We start from the raw sequence: 23632 nt of genomic DNA on the forward strand, positions 1-23632 counted from the left end.
TATATGTGTACAGTATTTAGGTGCTGTTACTTAGGTTCTTTTTTTAAAATTCTGTTATATGGATTTTCTTTTCTTATTAGATGAAAGTGTATTTTTTAGTTAAATAGTCACATGGTTAAATTCTAAGAGGAGAAACCTAATGAACAGCACCTAAAGTACTTTACTTAAATTTTGTCTATATATATATATATTTTGCCGAGTATATATATATAATTCAATCTTTCGCATCCATAAAAATTGTAATTTGTAAGTATCTAGTAATATATACGATGGGATGCCTCCGGACCTTAAAAGAGGGTAGGGAAAAGGAACAATTCCACATTTTAAAATCTCGCTAGTAGTAAAATAAGTGATTTAGAGGCAGCCACGTGAAGAATGGAGATTCTGAAAGAGAGAAATCTGGAAGAGGCAAATCCCTTATCCAAGTAACAATACCACGTGTACACTCCTTGTTGGAGAATCAGATGCTGGGCTAATCTGAAAGTCGGGCCACCTCGAATAACAACCAGAAAACCAGTGCCACTGTGTCCACAAGTAGATGCCTTGATTGGCCCATATTTTCTGCCATTTGTATAAGGGGCAATACACTATCCTCACACCAGATTTCATTCTTTAGATAATCAATCATATAGTACTCTAATCTACCTACTACTACCACTACTTTGATCACAAAACAGAGGGAGAGAGAAGAAGAAGAAGAAGAAGAATATGGCAACACAAGCACTTGTATCATCATCATCTCTGACCTCTTCAGTGGAGGCAGCTAGGAAGGTACTTGGAGCAAGATCTTCAATTGGGTCCTCAAGAAAAGCTTCCTTTTCAGTAAGGGCAGCAACCACTCCACCTGTTAAGGTTTGTTTATTCTTCTTCTTCTTCTTATATTATTATTCACTGAAGTGTAATAGATTGTGTACATTTGTGTCCAAACCAGTTTACTTACTACTAAACATTATTCCCTGTTTATGTGCTCGATTGATTTGATATCAGCAAGGAGCAAATAGACCCTTGTGGTTTGCATCCAAGCAGAGTCTTACTTACTTGGACGGCAGGTAACTCTTAAACTCACGCATGCAATTTTCTACATTTCTCTAAGGAGCTTGAACACTTCGAAATTCCTTTTTTTTTTTTTTTTTTTCAATGCATGCGTATTCTCCCTATGTTGGAAGTAAAATAAAATATTAAAAAAAAAAACTTATATTTTAAAAAATTCATATAATTTCAGATATGTTTTTAAAGATTTTGATAGTATTTTTATTTATTTTGAAGACTTACAAGTAAATATGTCATATGTCCATGCTTCATGCTTTATTTTCTTACGGATGTTTAATGCACCTGCCTTGGGCTTCATTTTGATAACTTCTTTGAAAAATATACAGCCTCCCTGGTGACTATGGATTCGACCCTCTAGGCCTCTCGGACCCAGAGGGTACAGGCGGGTTCATTGAGCCCAGATGGTTAGCCTATGGTGAGGTAATCAACGGACGTTATGCCATGTTGGGTGCAGTGGGTGCCATAGCACCCGAGATTTTGGGGCAGCTTGGCCTCATTCCTCAGGAAACAGCCCTCCCTTGGTTCAAAACTGGAGTCATCCCACCGGCCGGGACATACAACTACTGGGCAGACCCTTACACACTTTTTGTATTTGAGTTGGCACTGATGGGATTTGCAGAGCACAGGAGGTTCCAAGACTGGTACAATCCAGGGTCTATGAGCAAACAGTACTTCTTGGGGTTAGAGAAGTATTTGGGAGGGACTGGTAACCCAGCCTACCCTGGCGGACCCTTGTTTAACCCACTTGGCCTTGGAAAGGATGAGAAGTCATTGAATGACTTGAAGCTCAAGGAGATCAAGAATGGAAGGTTGGCCATGTTGGCTATCTTGGGTTACTTTATACAAGCTCTTGTTACAGGTGTTGGACCTTACCAAAACCTCTTGGATCATCTGGCTGACCCTGTCAACAACAATATCTTGACTAGCCTCAAGTTCCATTAAGGGGATTTTATATATTATATTTACTCCTCTTGTTGTTTGGAACAACCCACCCGACCACTTCTTTCTCTCTCTTTCTGCTGTAACATGATGTCTACCTATCTTGTGATCCTTGTTTAGTTCTGTAAGAAATGAGATGTTAAGGACTGAAAATAGACCTGTTAATTAATGCCTCCATTATGTAATCAATCTTAATATGTAGCAAATCAGAGTATTTATCTTTCTCAAGTACTCGTTAGCATTTTCATCAGGCATAGATCCATGATTTTTTTCCTTCAATGAAATCAAGCAATCCAAACATTAGAGAGAGGTTTACCCAAAACAGTAATACACAAAGACAAACAAAATTTTAGTTCAAGTAACACCTAGACCCTAACCCAAACACAAACATGACGAAGTCCACTATAACTATGCGGGTGCATGCGTGTGAAAGTTTGAATTAACTTATTTTCATCTTAAAACAAAATGTACAATTTTTTAGAACATTATCCTTGTCAAGTTATAATTATACTTTTGCACAATTAAACAGAATAAGCTGATGAAAATAAGGCCATCCAAACATGTCTTAGAACCATACATGGATGCTGAAGACCACAGGTAATGGGTTCTCAGACTTATAACAACTAATAAGATATTTTCTCCAGTCCACACCTTACTAAATCAAAATTTAAGGAATGGACCCTACCTACAGCAATGGAGTTCTAAATTGAGTAAATTCTAATCTCCGACAATGGGGTTCTCCATGAATGCTTAACGTAACCAATTCCACTAATATACAAATTAAAGAGCAACTACTCTGATTTTACAAATTAAAAACGGTCATCAGCATGAGTAAAATCAAATGACCAATCAACCTTTCTATTCAATTATAAAATGAAAGAGAATAAGGATAGAAAGTTCAAACAATTACAACTTCCTAGAACAATATGATTAAACTGAAACAGATAGTGCAAATGAACCTCAATATTAGTAATTGTGGAAAAGCATAAAAAAAGTACAACAAAGAGAGAAAAGGGGGGATTACAACTTTGCTGTTCTCTAAACTCAAGATGCATAGAAAATATAACAGGCTTTTATAGCATCATCAAACCATCTGAGAGCCTCTTAATATGAGCTGTAAACAGTCAGCCTCAGACAAGTAAACGCCAAAAAGATTATCCGAGAAAATTATTTTCCTCTTCCTACATACCAGAGCCTTCTGCAACTGGTTGATGAAGAATACCAGCTATCACTTTTTAATCAATCTTTACGGACGAGAATAGGTAATGAACAAAGTAGAAAGACATAAGGAAGCCAATGGTGCCAGTTGCCAACATGATCGCAAATGCCATGATCAGTGAATAGCCGAGATATAGAATGGCTGACACAGGCCCACTCAAACTTTTCAGGTCAAAAACCAAGTAATTGATTGAGTACAGGAACACGTAAAGGGCAACTGAACCTGAAGCAAAGAAAGCTTTCCACCACCACTGCCAATCCTCCACACATAGATGCATGTAGGTGAGGACCACTGACACTTCAGCACAAACAATAACTAGCAACAAAAGAACAATCAGCAGGAACCCAAAGACATAATAAAACCTGCCAAGCCAGATGCTAGTAAGAATAAAGAATAGCTCAATAAAGAGGGTTCCAAATGGCAGGGTCCCAGCACCAAGAACAAGAAGCCATGATGGATATTTGCGTGCAGGAATTTCCCTAGGGATCTGGTTGGTTCGCACAGGGTACTGAATTGCCTCAGCTCGTGTCCCCAATAATCCTCCCAGGAGGGTAAGTGGCACTGAAACGCAGAACCAGAGGAACAGCAGTAAAAAGTACAAGGAAATGGGAATGGCACCAGTACTCTTGCTGCCCCATAGAATGAAATTTAATGCCGTGAGGATAGCAAAGACAATTCCAGAAAAGAAGCATGCCACCGACCAGGAAACAGACTTCCAACCTTCTGAAGTTCCCTTTAAGGTTCTCCAGAGGCGTACACCAACATAACCAGCAGCAATTCCAAGGAAAAGATACAGAACAATCATTCCAGTAAGTAACATTCCCCGTGAAGCTGGTGACAAGAAACCAAAAGCTGCAAAAACAATAGTGACAATTGCCATCCCTAAAATCTGAACCCCATCACCGACCATCACGCAAAGTAGCTTGGGGCAATTTGGTTCTCTGAAGACATCACCCACAACAAGCTTCCACCCAGAAAGCTCCTCATTCATCTGAGCTTGAGATTCTTTGTCCAATTCCTCATACCTTGTTAGATCCCTTCTCACTGTCCTCAAGAATATAACAAAAACTATACCAGCCAGGAAAAAGATAACCATTACTGAATTCAAGATAGAGAACCAGTGGACTCGGGCACCCTCCATCTTCAAATAAGCATCCCATCTTGATGGCCATCTTATATCGCTTTTCACAAATTCAACGTCATAGGTGAATGACACCCTCTCTTGCTCCCGTATTATCTGAGACTTGTCAAGCTCAGAAGGGCAGGTCACAGGATCAATATTGTCATACATTTTATGTTTCAGCATGACTTCGGGATCATGCTTCACACTGCAAGGGACAACCTCAAAACCAACAATTTCAAACCCGGACGCCTTTCTCTTATCCGCATCAGTCGAAATCACCCCCATACCTTCTTCCCCAGTCCCAATGATCTCCACACCACTCCCCTCATATTCGTGAACCAAAACCTTGAACTTGAGATGATTAATGATGTAATCTTCCTTATTATTTTGAGTGAACCCGACAGGATACCCAGTCCACTGAATGCTCACATCATTTTGCCTAGAGTACCTCATGGCAGGCAAGTTATCAAGAATCATATTCACTTGATACAAATCACGGGTTCTCTGTTTCAAGAGCTTAACCTCGTTCTCCTTCAACGGCTGGGTAGTACACAAGTAAACTGTTTCATTAACATTCATCCGGAAACGGTATGGGGAGTTATCGATCTGATCTCCCATGAGGAGCTCGCCGAGATTCTCAGCACTTTTCTTGATACCCTCAGGGGGTTGGCAGTAAGGGAGACTATAGTAGCTGAAAGGAAGCTCGGTTTCGATGGAAGTCAAGGAATTGACTTTGGCAAATATGGAATCCCGAGGCGAATATGTGTGCATATAGCTTCCAGGAAGGTAAAATGCGTTGCAAGTAGTATGTGCAGAGAGAAAAACCAAGAACAGGAAAACCCATTTCAAGAATGGCTTTGATAAAGCCATTGCGAAACTGAAAAGACCCAGATCTTAGAAACAGTGATGGTGGATCTGTGTGTGTGAGTTACAGCTACAAGGCTACACAAAGAAAGAAAGCAAAAAAAACAACAAGAATTACAGATCCGTATACATAATCATTGCTGACAACATGTAAAAGAATTCATTTTTAGAAACAGATCGTAACAGATACAGAAAACAACGCAAAGATAAGGGGTTCAGTTATTGAAAATGGTAAAAAGAATGAAAGAATAGGCACAGATCTGTGAAAATTTGTACAGGAAAATGAAATGGGAAAAGGAGGAGAAGAAGAGAGAAACGAACCTGTGGAGCGAGATCGGATCAAAGCACAGATCTGATTTTGTTGTTGATCTGAGGATATTTCTTTCTCTCTGTCTCTGTCTCTCTCTGAGTGGAGAGCAATCGGGGGTGAGCGATAAAAGAAAGGCAAGAGTTGGAAGGGGAACCCTATGCTATATGCTATGCTATGCTATATTCTATGCTATGCTATGAGAATGATATAACTGGAACCTTCGTTCAATGAGAAACACGCTACTGATAAAAGTGATGGATGGTTACTACCACGATTATCAAATAGATGTGGGTGGGGCGTTATTGTTAATTTTATTTATTTTTTAATCAAATTGAAAGGGAAATAAATTTGTATAATAATTATGTAATTAATGATGTTTTTATATTTTACCCTAATAAATTAAGGGCTTCTTTTTAATAATTAAAAAAAAAAAATCAAATGCTATCAACTAATGAATGATTTCTTATCTCATCCCAAAATAAAAAATAAAAAAACTAATGAATGATTTCTATGTTTTTTTAAAAAAAAATGATGTGTAAGGTAGCTAATAATTAGTATTTGATATAAAAGAACAATTAATAGAGTAAATCTTTTATATAAATATATATATATATATATATATATTTATGAGATGGGGTTGTTCTTCGGTACCCCTAATTTTTTTAGTGGGTACGGTACCCCCACAAGCCTTGGCCGTCCATTTTCATGGATTTAATCCTGACCGTGGATTTATGTTAAGTGAAAAACATAGTACCGGTAGAGCAAGTTACCGTATAAAATCCAAAAATAAACCTAAAACAAAGAAGCAAATCTTCTCTCAATTCTGGGGGCGAACCAAGAAGCAGATATTATCTCGAATTTTCTCAATGATGAACTCCTTTCAGCATTCTGTCAATCAATGAAGGTAAAACTCTAATTTCCAAATGATCAGTGTTGGCTGCATATCACTACTCTCTCATATGGCTGCATATCATTGATCTCTCATATGGGTATTGGCTGCATATCATTGCACTCTCATATGGGTGTTAGGTACGGAGTGGAACTTGTTATATGATTCAACATGAAATAATTCTAAGTGGACTGGACTGAGGTCTTTTGAAAGAAAAAAAAAAATAGTCATACCGATGCCATTCAATTGCTTTGGTGGGTTAATCTATTCTAACTGTACTTAACTGAAAACGTTGTGAAATATCTTACCGTTTAATTGCTTTGTTTTGGTGGGTTTATATATTTTGAAACTATCCTAACTGGTCTGAAATGAAGTAGTTCAAAAAATACTTTTATTTGGGTGTTAGGTGTTAGGTTCTTATGTTTTTGAGGTATTAGAAATTGTGGGTATTGAGATTTTAATTTGAACTGTCATCATTATTGCTATTAAATGGTGTGTTTGATTGATGAAAAAAATGCTGGAAAAAATGATTTTGAGTTGGGTATTAGGGTTTTTGAGGGTATCGAATTGAGTTAGCTTTTAATTTGAATATTCTTTATATTTTTTAATTAAATGAAGGTTTTGGTTGATGAAATAATGAAGAAAACAAAAAGGAAATTATTCAGATATTAGGCTCTTAGGGAGCAGACGCAATTATGTGTTAAGTGCTATGTGTTCAAATAGACTGGAATCATCTTTGAGCAAGACTACAAAACTCTGCTCTGCTAAAAAAGAAAGCTGGGATTTTTGAAGCGGGTTATGCAGAGGCAATGGGTTGCATGAACAGGGGTTTATGTGTGGTGGTTAGTATTGGGTTGGTGTTGATTTCACTACCACGTTTTGTGTTGGGCTCACTGACCCAACCAATGGTAAAGAGCAAAATCACTTTTTTCTATTTATGTTTGTTCATAGTGTTCTTTTAATATGTTTGGTTCTTGGGAATGTGAAAAGGAAAATTATTGAAAGTTGCTTCTTTGATTAACATTTCCTTTCATTTGCTTGATTCTCTCTAATAACTGAACTAAGAGTTAAATTTGCTATTATTAAATTTTTGATTTGATTAACATTTCCTTAGTTAATGTGCTACTTGGAACTGGGAAGTTAGATATACAAATTGGGTACTCAGGTCCTTTCTTTATGAAGGTTTCAAGATTCCATTAGTGAGGGCTCTCTCTCTTATTCTTTCTGATTTCTTACAGTGGCGAAAGTGGAGCTGGAAAAACTGAGACAGCTAAAATTGCAATGCAATACTTGATTGCTCTTGGTGGTGGCAGTTATGGGATAGAGTCTGAAATCCTTTGGACAAATTATATACTGGAAGCATTTGGGAATGCAAAAACCTCAAGGAATGACAACTCTAGCCAATTGTAAGTTTCTTTCTTTTCTTCATTGTGGAAGGTTCTCCTAGGTTTTTCACGGTTTATGGCAGAAAATTTTTGTTGGGAGATGATTATTAAAGTTTTGCAATGATAATTAATGACTACCATCGATTTTCACAATTTAGATAGGAGAAGAGCTATGCAATTTGGTTTAATTGTTTAAATATGTTGATTATATTCTGATTTGTGCAGAGGAAGTTGATTGATATTCATTTTACTTCACTGGGGAAGATATGTGGTACTAAAATCCAAACCTGTAAGCATGTTTGATATTGAATAATTGTTGTCATGTTATGCTATTTTTGTGATGCATACCAATCGAGTTTACTGACTTAATTTCTGTTATAACCCCATGCTTAATTTACCGATAATAATTGTGAACAGTTCTATAGAAAAGGAAAAAAGTTGCCCCATCTAAGTGCATGGAACTTTTATATATTCATTTTTCACTTATGAACTTATCAGTCTCCTTTAAGCAGTCAAGAGTAATGCAACTGGTAAATGGCGAGAGGTCATACCATGTCTTTTACCAACTTTTTGCTGGTGCTTCTTCAGTTCTTAAAGGTAGGACTTTCATTTTTAATCAATCCACTCAAGTTTCTCAAAGTTCAATTTTTTAGTTTGGCCGATTCACATTCTTTCATCATGCATACCTTAGAAAATTAGAAAATTAGTGAGTCTTGGTTCAAATATCATAGCATAACATATTTATGGAGGGATTTTAGACTTGCACAGATTTCTAATATGATACTGACCTTAGAAAATTAGTGAGTCTTGGTTCAAATATCATAGCATAACATATGTCCAAAACACTAGCTGCAGATCCATGTTAAAGGCCAGTTAACATGGTTAATGTCCATGCACCTTATATTAACCATACAGTTTCAGTAATTTTCTATGATGTCACCTTGACTACCTACCCATTACCTAATACTTTGCGTTATTTTGGTATCCATTTCAGACATAGACATATATGTCTATCTTGTTAAATTGGTCTTCCATTCACCATTTGTTTGGGTGCCCATAACTCATTATCAGATATAATGATTGTGACAATGATATCCATGTATTTGGCATCCATCACTTTGTTATTGGTCACTATTCTGAAGGGCCATGGCATGAAAGTTTTAAGCAGGAATATAGTATGTATACATTCCGAAAGGTAGAAAAAAGATGCAGTTAATAAGATGCTGGCACCCTTAAGCATGTTTTACCCCACTAACTAACTGATACAGTCCTTTGAGCAGGTTAGGTATTTATTGACATTAATATCCCATTGATTCATTATTTTCATGTTCCTTATTATCAAGTGTTGTTCTAATCACACTGTCACACTTCTTAATGTGATAAAATTGCAGGCTGCGAGAAAAACTACAGAGATGGCTACAAATAAAGCTGCCACTGCTGCTAGAGTTGCTTTTGTCAAAATTGTTTAGATACAGATGGATGAGAAATTTTTCAATTCAAATAGCTAAAAGATTGGCTTTGTTTGATTTTGTTAATTTTACTAATTTTCGTATTTTAATGATGTCAACCCAGTGAGCAAAAGCTCATTGGAGGGTGAGAGAGGGAGAAAGAGATTATGTTTAAGGTTTTGTCAAAGACACTGTAACTTGTATATACATTATTTACATCAATGGAAGATGAATTTTGAAAGATTAAAATCTTTCTACCTTTTTTATTTTCCCAACATTTTCAATCTTCCCTAAACTTAGTGATTTCTTGCGGGGTACATAATGCATGTAACTCTATTATTATGTATTCACACTAAAATAAGTGTGCAGAGTAGGTATGATGGTAACTTGCCTACCATACGATTAAGGACAACAACACCAAAGCCTTATCTAAAATTTTGGGGCCTTAAGTTGCCTCTTTGGATTGATCCAAAAAAATAAACGTTGTATCTTTGGATGGAGGAAAAGTGAATCTACCATCTAAATCATTACTATTGATGTTTCTCTATTTCTTAGTATCTGAGGCAATAGAGACTGAAGCAACTAAAAGAAAACAAAACCATAAATTAGATGACTTAGTTTCAACAATAGCCATGAATTTGGAAAAAAAAAATCACACAACAAGCCATTGGTCATTATAAAACTACTAGTAAGTGACACTTGTAATGTATGAAAAAAATGAATATAATACGATTTTTTTTTCACATTTATTTAATTTTCAAAATACGAATTTTGATAATTATGCCAATTATCAATACATGTTTATTAATATTGTATTAGTAAATGAAACTATATATTTTACCATTTAAAAAATATATGATATGCAAGATTTTAACGAAATATTTAAATATAATATATAATTTAAATTAAATTTATAAAAATATAAAATAATAATCTATAAAATTTTGAAACTTCAAAAGCTTAGGTAATATTACAAGACCAATAAAAAGAATCATTCTAGGTTTCGAAAGTATTATGGTCATTTTTTAGGTTCTAAGGTTATTTTGATCATTTTTTAGTTTCTAAGGGTATTCTGGTCATTGATGAGAGTTTCGGGGGTCTTTTGGCCATTTTCAAGTTTTATAAGGTATTTTGGTCATTTTATAGGTTTCAAAGGTATTTTGAAATTTTCTAAGGTTTCGGAGTCATTTTAGTCATTTTTAAGGTTCTATGAGTATTTTGGTCATTTTTTAGTTTTAAGGTGCATTACGGTTATTTTTTAAGTTCTAAGGGCATTATTGTTACTTTTTAAGTTACAAGGTCATTCCAGTCATTTTTTAGGTTTCATGGTCATTTAGGTTATTTTTTTAGAATCTAAGGGTATTTCAATTAGGATTTGGGTTTAGAGAGTATTTCAGTCATTTTTTTAGATTTTAGGATCATTTTTTAGGTTGTATGGATAGTGGAATCATTAAATGTGATAATGGAACCGTTGAATGTAAGAAAAAAATAAGGGAGTCACCGAATGTGACAAAAGAATTGTCAAATATAATATTGGAACTGTACAATGTGAGGATGAAACTGTCAAATGTGGGGAAAAAAGTAAGGAAACCACCAAATATGAGAAATGAACTATCACGTGTGATGTTGGAACTGCACAATATGAAAATGGAACCATCAAATGTGAGAAAAAAGTAAGGGAACCACTAAATGTGACAAAAGAATTGTCACATGTGATGTTGGAACTGCACAATGTGACGATGGAACTGTCAAATGTGAGGAAAAAAAAATAAGGAAACTACCGAATGTGACAAAAGAACTGTCACATGTGATGTTGGAACTGCACAATGTGACGATGGAACCGTCAAATGTGAGAAAAAAGTAAGGGGACCACCAAATGTGAGAAAAGAACTGTCACATGTAATGTTGGAACTGCACAATGTGAAGATGGAACCGTCAAATGTGAGAAAAAAGTAAGGAAACCACTAAATGTGACAAAAGAGGTGGTAAATGTGTAATTGGTGGCTGTTTATTATTGTATTTCGAAGTGTTCTTTATATTTATGGATGTAATATTTTCGCCCATCCACAATTATTGCCACTTGGACGTGAGGACCACTTAGTTAACCTCTCTTATGTTGCTTGGAATTTGATTTTGCAGCAGTTAACCTCTCTTATGTCTTAGCTTCAATTTTACTACATTTCTACTCAAATCACTTCCATGCCAACCTTACTATGGTTATATGCACAATTTTAATGATGATTAACAGTTTATAATACTCAAGTAAGCCGTTGGAAGTATGAATGATGAATCTATTAGAATTTAGATAAAACTGATTTTTTATTTTTCCTTTAAGCTATTGGTTGGGCAAGATATGTGATGTTGTGGCTCTAATTAGCTTATTTGATACTTTATAGGAATTGGATTCAAGAGTATATTTTTGGTTAGTGCTCAACCATACATATTCAGCAATGGAGCAATGTAAAATGAAGAGCCCTGCCCACACTACAATCTTGGGTACATAGTTACTGAATGAGTTGAGGAGAACTCAACTCTTTCTAGCATAAAAGAAATTTATGGTTCTGGAACTAATCTTCCAATGACAATAATAGTCAATTCTGTGTAATGCTTCTATTGAATTCCTTATACTTTTCCGTACAGTATTTCATGGAGTTTTATTTTTTTATTTTTTATTTTTTTTATTTTTTTTATGTATTATGAAAATGATGGAGTTCCTTTGCCTCTTTTACAAGTGCGAATTGCGCAAGGTCTTGTACATATGGGGAAAGGCTTTCTGCTCCTAGTATTGGACTGTATCAAGACAAAGACTCAGGCAAAGAGGCAAAATGCCATAATAGTGCATTGGAAGAGTTTAAGCCAAGACTACCTAAACGACAATGCAGTAAAAAGTGTAGTAAACAGAGCAAACAATGCAATAACTTAAAGTAGCTATACTACTTGTAGTTTTAGGATTAGTTTTTAATTGTTAGCTGTGATTTATATACACATGTAATGATCTGATTATTTGTAAAGACTAGTTCCACATTAATTCACTTTTGAACTAGTCTATAGTCGTTCAAACGTGGGGTTACAGCACTTCTTGATTTGATGCTTGAAATTTGTGGCATTTTATTCATCCAAACTTTTAAAATGTTTTGGCTTGGACCACATTTGTTATACATCTTCAAATTCTAAATCTTCCTAAACTATCTGTAATTATGTCTAAATTTTGTATAAGCATACTTGTTTATAGTAAAATGCATCAAATTTACTGGTTTGGTTTGGTTTTATAGTCATCCCAATTGAATTCGCAGGATTGATGGAGACTAAATGACAGTCACAGTGCCATTGACATGGGTACATCTTCTCATGATTAACATGGTTATGGTGAAGGGACCCTTCAATTATTGAAAGTCGTGTCAAATTTGGCTAAGGAAAGCAAGTTGAACTTGTGCATTTTACATGAATCAATTCTTTTAACTCTTTAGGCCTATTTGAAAGGATATGTATTTATACAACAAGCAATTATGAGCAAGCAGATAATTGACAAGTTTGGCGGCCATGCATATGACACATAAGTAGATAGTTTGTGATCTCAAGGACATGAATATGTGATAAATACAATACCTATGAACCAGAAAAATAAAAGGACCTGTTGGCTGGCCTGGCAAGCAAGAAGTATTCAGTGCCTTAAAGTGCAATAAAGTGCCTTAAATAAAATCACAATGCAGTAAATAAAACCACTAATGCAATAACTTATGCAGTGCACAAACAAACAGTGCAGTGCAGTAAACAAACAACGATACTAATGCGATGTAGTAAAGAATAATGCGGTGCAGTTAAGTGCAGTAAACAGAACAGTGCAGTAAACAATGATGTAAACAGTACAGAACCACTAATGCAGTAACTTAAAGCAGCTATACTACTTGTTATTTAAAACCACAAACAAAGATAGATCATTCCTAAGAAACTGTTATTAAAAAAGCAAACACAAAGCTGCAGGCACCCCTTCAAAACAAGAGGTGAGCAGTAGAAAATCTAAAAAAATGAGACATATGTCCTTAAATAATAGTATTCCAACATAGGTCCTTAAAACACACTGTTAATGACATTAAATTGAAGCAAAAACAGTATTCCAACATAGGTCCTTAAAAAAAAAACAAAAAACAAAAAACCAAATAAAACTATTTCATCATGATTAACAACATAGGTCCTTTAACATAGTTCCTTCAGCTACTTGGACTCAATATATATATATATAAATTCCACCAAGAAATGCTCATTTTGTGATTTTCTTCAGCCACATGTACCTAAAGTAGAACAAAAAAGGTATAAGTAAATTTGAAACATAAGATATATATTATTACAATCAAATTTTTTTTTTTTAAAAGACTCAAAAAATGTAATGAAAAAACTCACTTTATGCTAAATCATCAATATCATTGTCACCAACCTCTGTAATGTTTTCTTCATCTTGGTAATCACTTCCTTCGCCTTTATATTGTTTACAAGTACTATGATTATGACCAAATATGTTAAAAGAAAGATGCAACATGGTTTGGAAATCATGTAACTTAACGTCAATAAGAAGGAAACATAACTTAGCATGGCTAATAGCATAAAAGACTACAAGGACTTACCTACAATACCATGCCACTAATCACAACTAGCCTTAGGGTGTTAAAATCATTCTCCCAAAGTTCTCATAGTAAATGTGTTTCAAAATTAATCATTCTAAAAGTATTCCAGTACTATCTTTGCAAAATATATACTTCAAAATCATGATACCTTCCAACCACTACAAAATAATATAAACATCAAATTCTATGTAAAACATCATGAGTACTTAAATAGTAATTTCTCAAATGGCATTATCTCAATATACCAATGTCACAAAGTATTCATCATCACCTACTATGCTAGTTTCTCAAAGTATCGTGGGTAAAATGAACAATAAATTCCTCATACGAATTCATAGGAGACTGAACAACAATTCTAGAAACATGTGCATAAATAACTCAGTGTACCCATACATATAAGTTCTAGCTTGTCCCATAAGAATTACTTCTATAAAGAATGTGTGATCTGATTTTCTATAACTCAATTGCCAGCTTCTTTTTTAAAATTTAAAAGGGTTAATTTTTTAAATGTGTGATTTGATTTTCTTCTATAAATGAATGTAAAAAAATTCCATCCTAAAAATCCACAAACAGTTGACTGAAGTAGTGCTTGCTCACAGAAATAAAAGGTATACCTTTAATGCGCAATGCTCACAGAAATAGTGCTTGCACTTGGTTACAACAGCATCGACAAAAGGCTGCCTGCAAATGAAACAAAGCACTCACAAAGCAAAAAAGAAACAGAAACAGAGCACTCACAACAGAAAAAGGAAAACAAAAAAAAACAGAGCACTGACAACACTTCGGCTTCACATAGAACGCTTTCAAGACCATTTAGTTCGGCTTCACATAGAACACATAGAGTCAGAACTTCTATACGCATTTACATAGAGCACATTGAGTCAGACCAGAAAAGAAAAAAAAAAAAAAACAAACAAAGCACTCACAACAAAAAAAGAAAGGAAAAATAGAAACAGAACTCATAAATAGAAACAGTTCGGCTTGGTTTTTTTTTTTTGACCGGCAACCTGTGGAGGTGGAACAATGGTGGAGGAGCAATGGAGGAGGAGGTAGAGAGAGAGAGAGAGATGCAGGTCTAGAAAATAGAGAGAGAGAGAGAGAGACTAACGAAGAGACCAATTTCTTTTTGGCCAAACAGAGAGAGAGAGAGAGCGCGAGAGAGGTCTATTTTGTTTTTTGAGGGGCTTAGAGATAAGTTTAGAATGTAACGAATGAGGGTAATTAATGAAATTCAATTAAAAATATTTGTAATAATGAGGGGTTTTTTTTTATTTTAACCATTGGATGTATTTAAATCCAATGCTTTAAAAAATTTGTAACTTTAAAGAGTTACACTAAGGGTACGTTTGGTACACTGAATGTGAATTACAACAAAAATGATAATCTTTATTACAAAAAATAAAATGTGTTGTAATGGAATAACTAAACCTATTCATTAGTTTGGTTGTGAGTTGTAATATTAGAATAAAACTTATGATCTATTTTAGGAAATATCTCATTCATATAATTATATTTCCTAGAAAATAATATATTTTAAATTTTAGAGAGATGAGTTATTTTTTTATGATTTTTTATTTCCATAATTGTTAGGTGGATATGGAAAGTTTATTTATTTGGAAACATATTAATATTAGAAATTATTACATCTACTAAGGAATAACTATTATAACCCTTTTAGAGAGGAATAGCTATTCCTCATTTTAAAGAATAGTTATTCATAAGGAATGACTATTCTCTGTAATAAAAACATAACCAAACTATTGAATAGCTAAACCATAGGAATAACTATTACATTACAGTACCTATTACAGTTTACCAAACGTGCCCTAAGTGTAACTCTAAAGAATTACACTAGGTGTAACTTGAACCTATCTTATATATATATCACAATTTTTATTTTGTTAGCAAATTGTGAACAGTGGAGAAATAAATGTCCAAGTTATGAGACTTGCACAAATAAATGAAGGGAAATGTTATTGGATACTGTAAAGGTATTGATTTAAGAAACTTTAAAAAAAAAAAAAAAATTAAGGGAAAAAAAAAGCAATTAATTATTTAGAGGAGTTTTTTTTTAATATTTTTTTATTATATAAAAGTGATATCAAAATTTTCATAAAATAGTTTATAAAAGGGTAGCTTACCTCCAGACTCCAGACTCCAGTACTTTTTTAACTGGAATTCTCCTTTATTTTAAATACACAATGGTAAGTGGTAGTGAATTTTAATTTTCACATTTTATTTAGTTAGTGGATAATATGGTAGTTTTTTATTAAAAAAAAGGAAATTTCAATTAAAAAAATATTAAAGGTAAACCAAACTTTATTAAAAACTAGTTATAGGCCTGTGCATTACACGATTTTATGAAAAAGCTTATAAAATAAATGTATAAATAATTATATATTTTAATAGATTCAATAAAGATAAAAGAAAAAATTATCAAGTGTAAATAATTATCTCACTAAAATAAGAGGTAAGATTTCTTCCTAAAACTAAATTAAATTGATAATTCCAAATTGAATTTTAAATTGATAATTATTTTTAAAAAAGTAATATTATAAATTAAAATTAAAGTTGATAATTCAAGAATACCCGTGTAGAACATCTTGATAATTTGATGTAACATAAAAATCAAATAAGAAAATTGTTAAAATTAATCTATTAATTCTAACCATATTTAATCATTAATTCTAAGACCCTAACCCTAAGCATATAAATTAGATCAAAGCTAAGAAAATTAGTTTAAACAAAAGGCAACCAATACACAAAACCTAATCAATTTAATAAAAACAAAATACAAAAACAAAGAAGGAGCCTTTAGAAACTCGACAATGTTTTTGAATATTTTGAATTCATTAATTAAAATCACTTGAAGACGAAAAACTAATAATAACACTAAAGAAAATAAAAAAAAATGAAAATAATAATAATAAAAGAAGAAAGAATGCATACTTGCATTGTCATGGGATTTAGGCATTCACATATTGAAATAAGTTTCACTCCAAAAAGGATATATAGGGTTATATATATTGGTAGAGTTCCATTTGAAATATAATTCATTTAAATCTTATTGAAATTAAAGATATCTAATCAATGTGTTTGTTTTTATCCCATAAAAATTGGAATTAAAAAAAAGGTCATATGAATAGAATGAAAAAAAAAAAAGAGTTGATTCAACATAACGTAACATATAAAAAATTAAAATTTTAAAAAATTAAAAAAAAAAAGAGAAAGAGAACGTGGTTGATAGCTGTAGGGACACGATTTGCAGCAACCCAAAACGATACTGAGTTCACACGTAAATAGGCCCAAACAATATAATTTGTAGAGCGTGGGTATAAAGAACTAGGTTAACTTTCGTATAATAAAAAGATTCACCCTCAAGTATACTGAAGGCCCATAGCTGGTACAACGATCATTTTCTTTGGCAATCGATACAGTTCTCTTTCTCTTTTCGCTCCTTTTTTTTTGTCTCTGTTCTCTCTTTTTTCCTTTTTTTGTTTCGATCCTCTTCTTGCATGTTTTTCTTTCAATTTATATACCACCCTTTGAGTTCCATCCTCACCATACACGTGTAGGTTGAGTTCGGAGGATTTCTTTCTGTCCCATCTGGCACCTCCTGGAACTTCCTATGGGCAGCTGTAAGGCTGCCTCCCTACTGTTCAGGTATCACCTCCACATTAATGCGGCCAGAGAGTTGGTTGAGAGGTCATTAATTCGGAGGCAGTTGTAATTATAGATATTTGTTCGTCTTTTCCCTTTTAACCTTGGTCGGTTATCCTATCTTCAGTGGTGACATAATTCTGAGGTCCGGTGGCAACAAGACCTCATCCTGATCATCCTCGGATGCATACTGCAGAGGAGTATGGCGTCCTCGGACGAATACAGAACTCTACTCTCGTGATATTGACTACCACCCCCCTCGGTAATTGCCTTATGACCGGACTTGGCCTCCTCGGGCGGATATGCATCCTCGGATGGGCCACAGGCCCAACGATCCTGACCTTAATGGGCCTATTGATCGAATGGCCCCCACACTAGTATATATATAAAGCAACGTTGTACACTTAAAAAAATCAACAAGGTAGTACATGTGAAAAAAAAAAAAAACAGCAACTACTCTTAGTATTTAGATAAAACACTAAATTCTTTGAATTTCCTCTTACCACTTTTTTTAAGATTTAGACTTCAGCTTTACACTCCCACAAATTAGACTAACATTAGACTTTTTATTCATATCAATTTCTTCAATGTGGAGTGTATATATACTAAATAATTTATAATGAATATGTACTATATGGTTCTTTTTCTTTATACTTCTCTTCTTCTACCTACAACCTTTTAGGTATGTATTTGTTTGCTCTAATTTTTTTTTTTTTTTTTTTTTTAACCTAATTTGCTTTTGATTTTATACAATTTATATGATTATGGTTTGAGAATTAACCAAAGATACAAAATTCTCATTAGAGCACAATTGGTAGGTTACAAAATAATAATTTTATTAGGTGTTATCATTTTATATTTGATAATTATTATACCAAATTTTTTTCCTTTTTTAATTATACTAATTATTTGAGAGATTATTGTTTATCAAATAAAATATATATTCTATAAGTTGGGCTTAAACGCCGTGGTGGTGCCATGTGGCTTCGCCAAATTGTAGAAATTTTATTAAATTTTTAGATTTTTAAAGAATTAAAAAGAAATAGTATACTATCAAAACTCTAATTCATTCTTATCATTAAATAAAATTAGATTAACATTATTTTTTTATTTGTTAGGATATATTTCTTAAATTAAGGGATAATATTTAACATACAAAAGTTTAATTTAGATAATATTTATCATCTAATTAACATTATTTTTTTTATTTGTTAGGATATATTTCTTAAATTAGGGGATAATATTTAACATACAAAAATTTAATTTAGATAATATTTATCATCTAAATTTTCAAAATTTTAATATTATTAAATTAATATTATTTTATTAGAATCTCAAGCTATAAAACTTGATTATTAAGGGATAAGGAGAATCCAAATTTTTCAAGAGGTAATTAATATAAATCTATCCCAAGAAACAGTATATATCTTCAATAATTTAATAATCTCTATCTATTCCAAAAAACAGTATATATCTCCATTAATTTGATAATTTATATGTTGATGACATTTAAATATATATATCAAAATTCCTTATAACTATTGTGGGGCCAGGGAACTTATGATCCGGTCCACGCTCTATTAGGGCTAGGGCCCATGCCGAGGAGGGTGTGTGCCGAGGACGAATGGGGAAAGGCCGAAGTGTTAAGGGGAACAGCCGAGGACGACCCTGTCCTCGGCACTCCAGGACTTCAGGGAGAAAAGCAATGTCTCGATGAAGGCTGCCCCCAAAAAAACCCCCTGAAGGAAGTGCGAGTAGAATGGGACCCACGTGAGGGCACGGTGCGAAACTTGTTCAGGGTAAATACGTCCCCTCCGTATTAAATGCACCCACCAGCGTCCTGACCATGTTAATGAGAAAAGACGCCTGGACAGGGTGACTTCGATCATCGCAACTAACAGAAAGTAAGGAGGGACAGCTGATGGGACGGGCACAGAAGTGGGCACCTGCCTGACTAACAAGTGGAGGGCTAAGATCAACCAAGAAGGGTTATATAATGTAAAGGTTAGTGCACCAAGGTGGAGGTTGGGAAAAATGGCAAAAAACTAGAGCCTCCCATCCCGCCTCCAGGAGAAAGACTCCCAGGGCGAACACGATTTAACTATGTATGAACACCACGAAAAACCCACCGCCATGTGACTAAGGCCTAGCTTTTCAAACCCACGCTCTATAAATGATATTGTTTGGGCCTTTTTACGTGCGAACCCAATACTATTATGGGTCGTCACTAATCGTGTCCTTACAACTAGTATTATGTCCGTGCGATGCACGGTTTAATTAAGAATCATGTGTAAATTAATGAAAATAAAAAATAATAATTTTTATATTAATTAAAATTAAATAGATAATAAAAATAAAGTAATCTTTTACTCTCTCTTCTTTTTTTTAATAAATAAAGTAACTTTAAGTTATATAACGAATATATATGGTGTAAGATTAAGTTTTTATTAAAAAAAAATCATATATTAGTCCAAAATTAATTGAATGGAATATGGTGGATAATTATGCAGTTAATATAAAAGGATATGCCTTAAAAATATAAAGGGAGTTTGCTTAATTAAAACTCAAGTGCATATTTAAATGAAAAACCTTGAATTCAATAATTAAAAAAAAAAAATTGAAAGCATATTTAAGTGGTAACCTCAATGTAATAGTTAAGTATTATGAACAACCCAAATTACTAAACATTAAAAAATAAAAGTAGTTAAACTTACGTAAGAATTAAATTTTTATCTTTGAAAGTGAGGGCAGAGACACCAAATTTCACCCTATCAAAACAAAATGTGTAAATATAAACTTCAAGAAATTTTTTTGAGAAAAACTTTTGATCGAGTGCTTCGGAAGTTCAATGAAACTACCTGAAAAAAAAAAATAAAAAACAACATGAATAATAATAAAATTCACTGAAAAAAATAATAAAAAACAACATGAATAATATTAATAAGAAATTGGGAAGTTATTTTTTGAAGCGAAGAGGGACTGAATTTGACAAAAAAACAAATAAAAAATAACCCTAAAAATTGATAGATACTTGGACATTCAAAATATTAATAAAATAAATTATGAATTTGGCCTTATTATTTATAGTGACCTAAAAATCTAAAGATGAGAGTCATGGTATAATAAAACTATTATCCATAATCATCCCTACATTTATCCAACAAACAAAATTTCAACCATGGTAAACTTCAACCCCCCAAAAAATAAAATGTTAAAAAGTTATTTCTATTTAAAACAATAATTTTAAGTTGTAAAGAAGTTGTTATAAGGAAAAAAAAAAGAATAAATTTATTTAAAATCAAATACCATAACAATCAAGTTATTAACGTTAATTACAATTTTTTTTCCTAATATACGGTAAATATCAAGTTGTTAACGTTATTAGTTTTTTTTTGGTTATCCAAAAATTTGATATTCATTCAAAAAATAAATAGATTAAAACAAAATATATTTGAAAAAAGTAGATAACAAATTTATTATTAATTCCTTACGTGTGTATATCCTCCCAATGAAAGTGGTTTTTATTTTTATTTTTTTAAATTTATGGGATTAGCTATACTTCTACTTACACAACTACACATTTTAATATTTTATGCTTTGGATTTTTTTTTTCTTTCTATCCTATTATTTTAGGCTTTGTTGATAATATTTAGATAGACACAATTGTAGGTTGTAGTTGTGTGGCACCAACCAACTAAATTTACTTTTCAAAGAAGAAAACCAACTAAATTTAATCTCTTTTTAAAATTTTACGTCAAAACACTTATTTTTTAATGTAAGTTGCATGTTTTGTTAAAACTGCTTTATTTTTATTTTTTATAATACACTACACCTTAAAAATAAGGATTAAATGGATTAGATGAAGAATTTAGATTATAATACACTACACTTGAAAATAAGGATTATGTGTATTAGATGAAAAATTTGGATTGTAATCAAATTAAGATTTTTATCAATTTATAAATTATAGGAGAAGAAAAATTATATATATTTTGAAAATCTAAAAATCTAAAAAAATTTCTGCAATTAAATTTTTTTATATTCACGTTTTATCTAATTAGCTTTTTTTTTTTAATAAACTTATCTAATTAGTTTTAGAAGTGGTATTTGATGCGGATTAGTATTTCAATTATGATCAAATTCAAGTAGGATATAGTGATATGCATAGGGCTTAATATTTATTTTATTTTGTTTTTTGTTTTTATCTATAAATTTCTTGCAATTTGGGGCAGCCAACCTTTTTTTTTAATTAAGATTTTTTTTCCAACTTAAACGTGTACATGTTGCTTTAAAAAAAAAAAAAAATGCTTATTCTCCTTTTTGTTTAGGTGTCTTAGGCTTTATCAAATTAGCTTTGTTGGTCCTTGTAATTCATCTTAATTAGAATTTTTTATATTCACGCTTTATCTAATTAGCTTCTTTTTCTTTTCTTTTTTTTTGGTAAACTTATCTAATGAGTTTTAGAAGTGGCATTTGATGCGGATTAGTATTTCAATTATGATTAAATTCAAGTAGGATATAGTGATATACATAGAGCTTAATATTGATTTTATTTTTTGGTTTTATCTATTAATTTCTTGCAATTTGGGGCAGCCAACCCTTTTTTTTTTCAACTTAAACGTGTACATGTTGCTTTTTGTTTAGGTGTCTTAGGCTTTATCAAATTAGCTTTGTTGGTCCTTGTAATTCATTTTAATTAGAATTTTTTATATACACGCTTTATCTAATTAGCTTCTTTTTTTTTTTTGATAAACTTATCTAATTAGTTTTAGAAGTGGCATTTGATGCGGATTAGTATTTCAATTATGGTCAAATTCAAATAGGATATAGTGATATACATAAGGCTTAATATTTATTTATTTTTGGTTTTGTTTTTATCTATAAATTTCTTGCAATTTGGGGCAGCCAACCTTTTTTTTAATTAAGATTTTTTTTTTTCAATCTAAACGTGTACATGTTGCTGTTTTTTTTTTTTTTAATGAAGATTTTTCTTTTTAATAAAAGATTTAGATGAAGAATTTGGATTATAATTAAATTATGAATTTTATCCGTTTAGAAATTATAGAAGAAATTAAAATCATATAAACTTTTTAATTAAGATTTTTTTTCAACTTAAACGTGTACATGTTGCTGTTTTTTTTTTTTTTTTTTTAAATTTTTTTTTTTATTTTTAACAAAAGATTTAGATGAAGAATTTGGATTGTACTAAAATTAAGATAGAATTTGGATTAAAATCAAATTATAAATTTTATCAGTTTAGAAATTATAAGAGAAATTAAAATTGCTGGTTTTTTTTAAAAAAATATGATTTTTATCCACTTAGAAATTATAGGAGAAGCAAAATTATATATACTTTTTCTTAAAATCTAAAAATTTAATAAAATTTCTGTAATTTGGTGAAGCCACGTGGCGCAACCACGACATCTAAGTCCAACTTTTATTATATATAATATGATATATATATATATATATATATACACACACACATGTGTAGTAATATAATTTAAATTAAAAAATAAGGATAAGTTGAAGATTTTGGATTGTAATCAAATTGATATTATTTATCAACTTATAAATTATAATAAGAAAATGATTAGATGAAGAATTTGGATGTAATCAAATTATCAACTTAGAAATTATAGGAGAAGAAGATAAGAAAAAAAAAAAGTCTATTTTTTAAAAAATTCTAACAAAATTTTTGCAATTTGATGGAGAGGGAGAGAATTTTCAATTGTGTGGAAATTAGATATCTAATCATTTTAGGAATTATAAGAGAAGAAGAATTAACTTAGGATGTATATTTATCCAAAATCTTCATCTAATACTTTATTTTTACGTGTACTATGTTGTTTTTTGGTTACACGTGATAATATAATTTTTAAAAGAAAAAAAAAGGATTAGATGAAGCGTCTATTGATTTTAGGTTTTGTTAATAACATTTTAGATAAACACAACTGTTATAGTTGTAAATCAAATACTACTTTCTTTTATTATTTGATTTGTCATATTTATCCAAAAATATGTATATATCTATTCTTAAAATCTAAAAATTTATTAAAATTTTTGCAATTTGGTGAAGCCACTTGGCGCAACCACAGTGTCTAAACCCAACTTTTATTATATATA

The 23632-nt window shown here is 31.9% G+C and overlaps 2 protein-coding genes and 1 long non-coding RNA gene across 4 annotated transcripts; 2 read left to right on the plus strand and 1 right to left on the minus strand.

Moving 5' to 3' along the window:
• The first annotated feature begins 472 nt into the window (after positions 1 to 472).
• Positions 473 to 2217, plus strand: LOC115987676 (chlorophyll a-b binding protein 8, chloroplastic). Its single transcript, XM_031111264.1, has 3 exons — positions 473 to 852; positions 988 to 1049; positions 1377 to 2217. The coding sequence occupies exons 1-3, from the start codon at positions 709 to 711 to the stop codon at positions 1990 to 1992; spliced, it is 822 nt and encodes a 273-aa protein (XP_030967124.1). The 5' UTR covers positions 473 to 708; the 3' UTR covers positions 1993 to 2217.
• Positions 2218 to 2821: 604 nt separating this feature from the next.
• Positions 2822 to 5755, minus strand: LOC115987675 (transmembrane 9 superfamily member 12). Its single transcript, XM_031111263.1, has 2 exons — positions 5517 to 5755; positions 2822 to 5273 (listed from the first exon to the last, which is right to left on the minus strand). Exon 2 carries the CDS (start codon positions 5199 to 5201, stop codon positions 3225 to 3227), a length of 1977 nt encoding a protein of 658 aa, XP_030967123.1. The 5' UTR covers positions 5202 to 5273; positions 5517 to 5755; the 3' UTR covers positions 2822 to 3224.
• Positions 5756 to 6306: 551 nt separating this feature from the next.
• Positions 6307 to 9476, plus strand: LOC115983772. 2 transcript variants are annotated; one of them, XR_004090199.1, is made up of 4 exons: positions 6307 to 6409; positions 7633 to 7800; positions 8005 to 9059; positions 9171 to 9476. It is a non-coding gene; the product is annotated as an uncharacterized LOC115983772 (long non-coding RNA). The 2 variants fall into 2 exon arrangements; XR_004090200.1 differs by having other exon boundaries at positions 8005 to 8376.
• The last annotated feature ends 14156 nt before the right edge of the window (positions 9477 to 23632 follow it).

This window comes from Quercus lobata, chromosome 4, assembly GCF_001633185.2.
Source record: "Quercus lobata isolate SW786 chromosome 4, ValleyOak3.0 Primary Assembly, whole genome shotgun sequence".
NCBI lineage: Eukaryota > Viridiplantae > Streptophyta > Magnoliopsida > Fagales > Fagaceae > Quercus > Quercus lobata.

Excerpts from the sequence above, each read along its gene's own strand:
- LOC115987676 (XM_031111264.1), top strand. The coding sequence starts at position 709 with ATGGCAACACAAGCACTTGTATCATCATCATCTCTGACCTCTTCAGTG. Across the intron at positions 853-987 it reads CAACCACTCCACCTGTTAAG|CAAGGAGCAAATAGACCCTT; the intron begins GTTTGTTTATTC and ends ATTTGATATCAG. Across the intron at positions 1,050-1,376 it reads CTTACTTACTTGGACGGCAG|CCTCCCTGGTGACTATGGAT; the intron begins GTAACTCTTAAA and ends AAAAATATACAG.
- LOC115987675 (XM_031111263.1), bottom strand. The coding sequence starts at position 5,201 with ATGGCTTTATCAAAGCCATTCTTGAAATGGGTTTTCCTGTTCTTGGTT.